This window comes from Saccostrea cucullata, unplaced genomic scaffold (assembly GCF_032062105.1).
Source record: "Saccostrea cucullata isolate Sc308-1 unplaced genomic scaffold, CSIRO_AGI_Scuc_v1 ctg2197, whole genome shotgun sequence".
Taxonomy (NCBI): domain Eukaryota; kingdom Metazoa; phylum Mollusca; class Bivalvia; order Ostreida; family Ostreidae; genus Saccostrea; species Saccostrea cuccullata.
Window position 1 is genome coordinate 34,344 of NW_026937242.1, and position 3,320 is coordinate 37,663.

The 3,320-nt window shown below is 35.7% G+C and overlaps 1 protein-coding gene across 1 annotated transcript; it reads right to left on the reverse strand.

Moving 5' to 3' along the window:
- Positions 1–222: 222 nt before the first annotated feature.
- LOC134247592 (uncharacterized) lies at positions 223–1,371 on the reverse strand. The gene has a single exon (XM_062729926.1). It carries the CDS (start codon positions 1,297–1,299, stop codon positions 223–225), a length of 1,077 nt encoding a protein of 358 aa, XP_062585910.1. The 5' UTR covers positions 1,300–1,371.
- Positions 1,372–3,320: the final 1,949 nt, after the last annotated feature.

Consider the following 3,320-nt stretch of genomic DNA (forward strand, 5'->3'; position numbering starts at 1 on the left):
CAACGACAATTATGCATTTTATGGAAAACTACAACGGAGATATCGATTAAGGTAAGGATAACAACATTTTCTTCAACATTGTGAGTTACGTTATATAAATCGACAACAGAAGATAAATCCAAATCAGTATTACAAATACAAATACAAATACTTTATTGGCACAAACACAATTACAATAATTGGCAAAGGCCCACTGAACATCATTAAATGTTTACATATTTTTCAAAGTAATTCAAGTAATTGACTTCTAAGTTCAAAACAGTCTCTGATAAATTTAACAGTAACTTTCAAGACTTTTTGTATATTACTGTTTACATATAATTGTAAAATATATTTCTCATTGCTAAAATTATTATTTTTCTTTGTTATGTTATAAATATTACTAAAGAATGTGTTTCTTAGCTTAGAGTAAGAATTACATTGAAAAAGAAAATGTATTTCATCCTCAAAGACAATCACACCAGTATTACATACATTACAATATCTTTCATTTCTTGATGTGGAAATATATCTACCACTTTCTATTGCAAGTTTATGTGCGCTTAGTCTAATTCTACTAAGAGAGGATCTCTCAGATCTTTTTTTGAGTAAATCAACATAAGGACTTCTTTTTCCCGAGTATACTTTCTTGAAGAAATCAAGTTTTTCTGAACCAAAGATTTTTGACGTTTGCTCCTGAGTGCACTGAACAATGATTCTTTGTTTAAAATTTGGTAAAAGGTGTTGGATGGAACCTGTATATTTTGTAATGTTTGAGAATCCAAGATTATCTAGAATAGAAAATAATTTCTTAGTCCAAGAATTACAGTTACTTGTGGATTGGTAAAGTTTAAAGGCCAAAGAATCAGAAGTTTTCAGGTGATTCCAATATTTGATACTAGATAGGGAAATTTTGGACCAAAGTGGTAGTCTTTTAAGTTCCGCTAAACAACCAGCATTGGGTGTTTTGCAGTGCACTCCAAGGATGTCTTTATTAAATTTTAAGTGAAAATTTTCAATATTTGAAATATCTTTGGATGAGAGATCCACTCCCCGTATTTCACTACAATAGAGAACTGGAAGTACAATAGCATCAAAGAGTTTTTCTAAAAGTTTACATGGGTTATCAAATCCAATAATTCTTTTCATTTTAAAACATGCTTTTCTAGCCTTTTCAATAAGCACAGCTGTTGCTAAATTAAACTTCCTATTACATTTCATCATAATACCTAAATAACAGTATCTTGGTACAATTTGTATCGCATTACCATTAAAACTAAATTCATTTCCTTTAGGCTTGCCATTTGAGTTAAATATCATAACTTTAGATTTATCTACATTAACTTGAAGTTTCCAATTTGAGCAATAGTTACTGAGAATATCAAGACTGGTTTGTAAACCGCTTTTGCTTTCTGAGAATATTGTTAAATAATTTTTCAAGAGGTTCCAGCATTACAGATCCCCCACTTTTTACAGTAATGTATATATTTAAACGTTTTTAACGTGGAGAATTGCTAGTATACATGAACAAACCGGATTGGGGTAGAGATGGTTGATGGATCAACCCCCAACTTTTCTTTTTTAAAAGGTAGACTTTATATATACAAGCAATATTAGAACGGACTTGTGTGTGTTCTCGACTTCGTCTAGCCCCCCCCCCCTCCTTTCAATTTGCTTACGACGCCTATTACATGCATGCATGCATGAACTTAAATTTCATATAATGCATGTGCAATAATAATGTCAAAATACCACTGGTATCCCCTCAATTCTTACAAATCAAATTAAGAAAATTCCCAATCCCATCCCCCTCAGTGTCTAGTTGTTGCAGACCGGAGGACTGGGCTGCTCTCTACACCATATGTACACAAGTGTAAGTGTTGGTGTATGGAGATTGAGGTGGGAGAAGTTATTCAGAATTAAAGGCTTTTTAAACATTAAAACGATTGTTAATCAGAATGTTTTTTATCTTTGTAAATTACAAGATACACAATATATTTACTTCCGTAAAGTGAACCAGTAAAAATTTACGTTTTTCATATTCAACATGTAAAGTTGCTTAGCATTTGATATCTAAAAAACGACAGGTCCCCCCTTCCCCGAGCCCGATTTTTATTCGTATAATAATAAATACTAGGGCTAAAAACTAGAGGTTCATTTCTCGGAAACTAGAGAAGGTACCATCACCATTTTTTCACAGAAGTGGTATCTGGCCCCTAGTACCCCACACCCAAAATTTCAGACCCCAGGGTAGGGGACTTCGTTGTCCACGAGCCTTATGTTTATTTGTATAGTATTATATAGTATGGCTAAAAACTAGAGGACCATATCTCGGAAACTAGAGAGGGTACCATCACCATTATTTCACAGAAGTGGTATCTGGCCCCAAGTACCACACTCCAAAAATTTCAGATCCCAGGGTAGGGGACTTCGATGTCTCCAAGCCCGATGTTTATTCGTATAGTATTATATAGTAGGACTATAAACTAGGGGACCATATCTCGGACACTAGAGAAAGTACCATCACCTTTTTTCTCACAGAAGTGGTATCTGGCCACTAGTACCCCACCCCAAAAATTTCAGACCCCTGGGTAGGGGACTTCGATGTCTCCAAGCCCGATGTTTATTCGTATAGTATTATATAGTATGGTTAAAAACTAGAGGACAATATTTCTAAAAACTATTGACGGTACCATCACCATTTTTTCGCAAAAGTGGTATATGGCCCCTACTACATCACACCCAAAATTTCAGACCCAAGGGTAGGGGACTTCGTTGTCCACGAGCCTTATGTTTATTTGTATAGTATTATATAGTATGGCTAAAAACTAGAGGACCATATCTCGGAAACTAAAGATGATACCATAACCATTTTTTGATAGAAGTGGTATCTGGCCCCTAGTACCCCACCCCCAGTATTTCACAACCCAGGGTAGGGGACTTCGATGTCCCCAAACCCGATGTTTATTCGATTAGTATAATGCAGCAGCGCTAAAAACTAGAGGACCATATCTCGGAAACAAGAAATGGTATCATCACCATTTTTTCATAGAAGTGGTATCTGTCCCCTATTACCCCACCCCCAAAATTTCAGACCCCAGGGTAGGGGACTTTGAAGTCCCCGAGCCCGATGTTTATTCGTATATAGTAGGGCTAAAAAGTAGAGGACCATATCTGGGAAACTTTTGATGGTATCATCACCATTTTTTCAAAGAAGTGGTATTTGGCTCCTAGTACCCCACTCCCAAAATTTTAGACCCCAGGGTAGGGGACTTCGATGTCCCACAGCCCGATGTTAATTCGTATAGTATTAAATAGTAGGACTATAAACTAGGGGACCA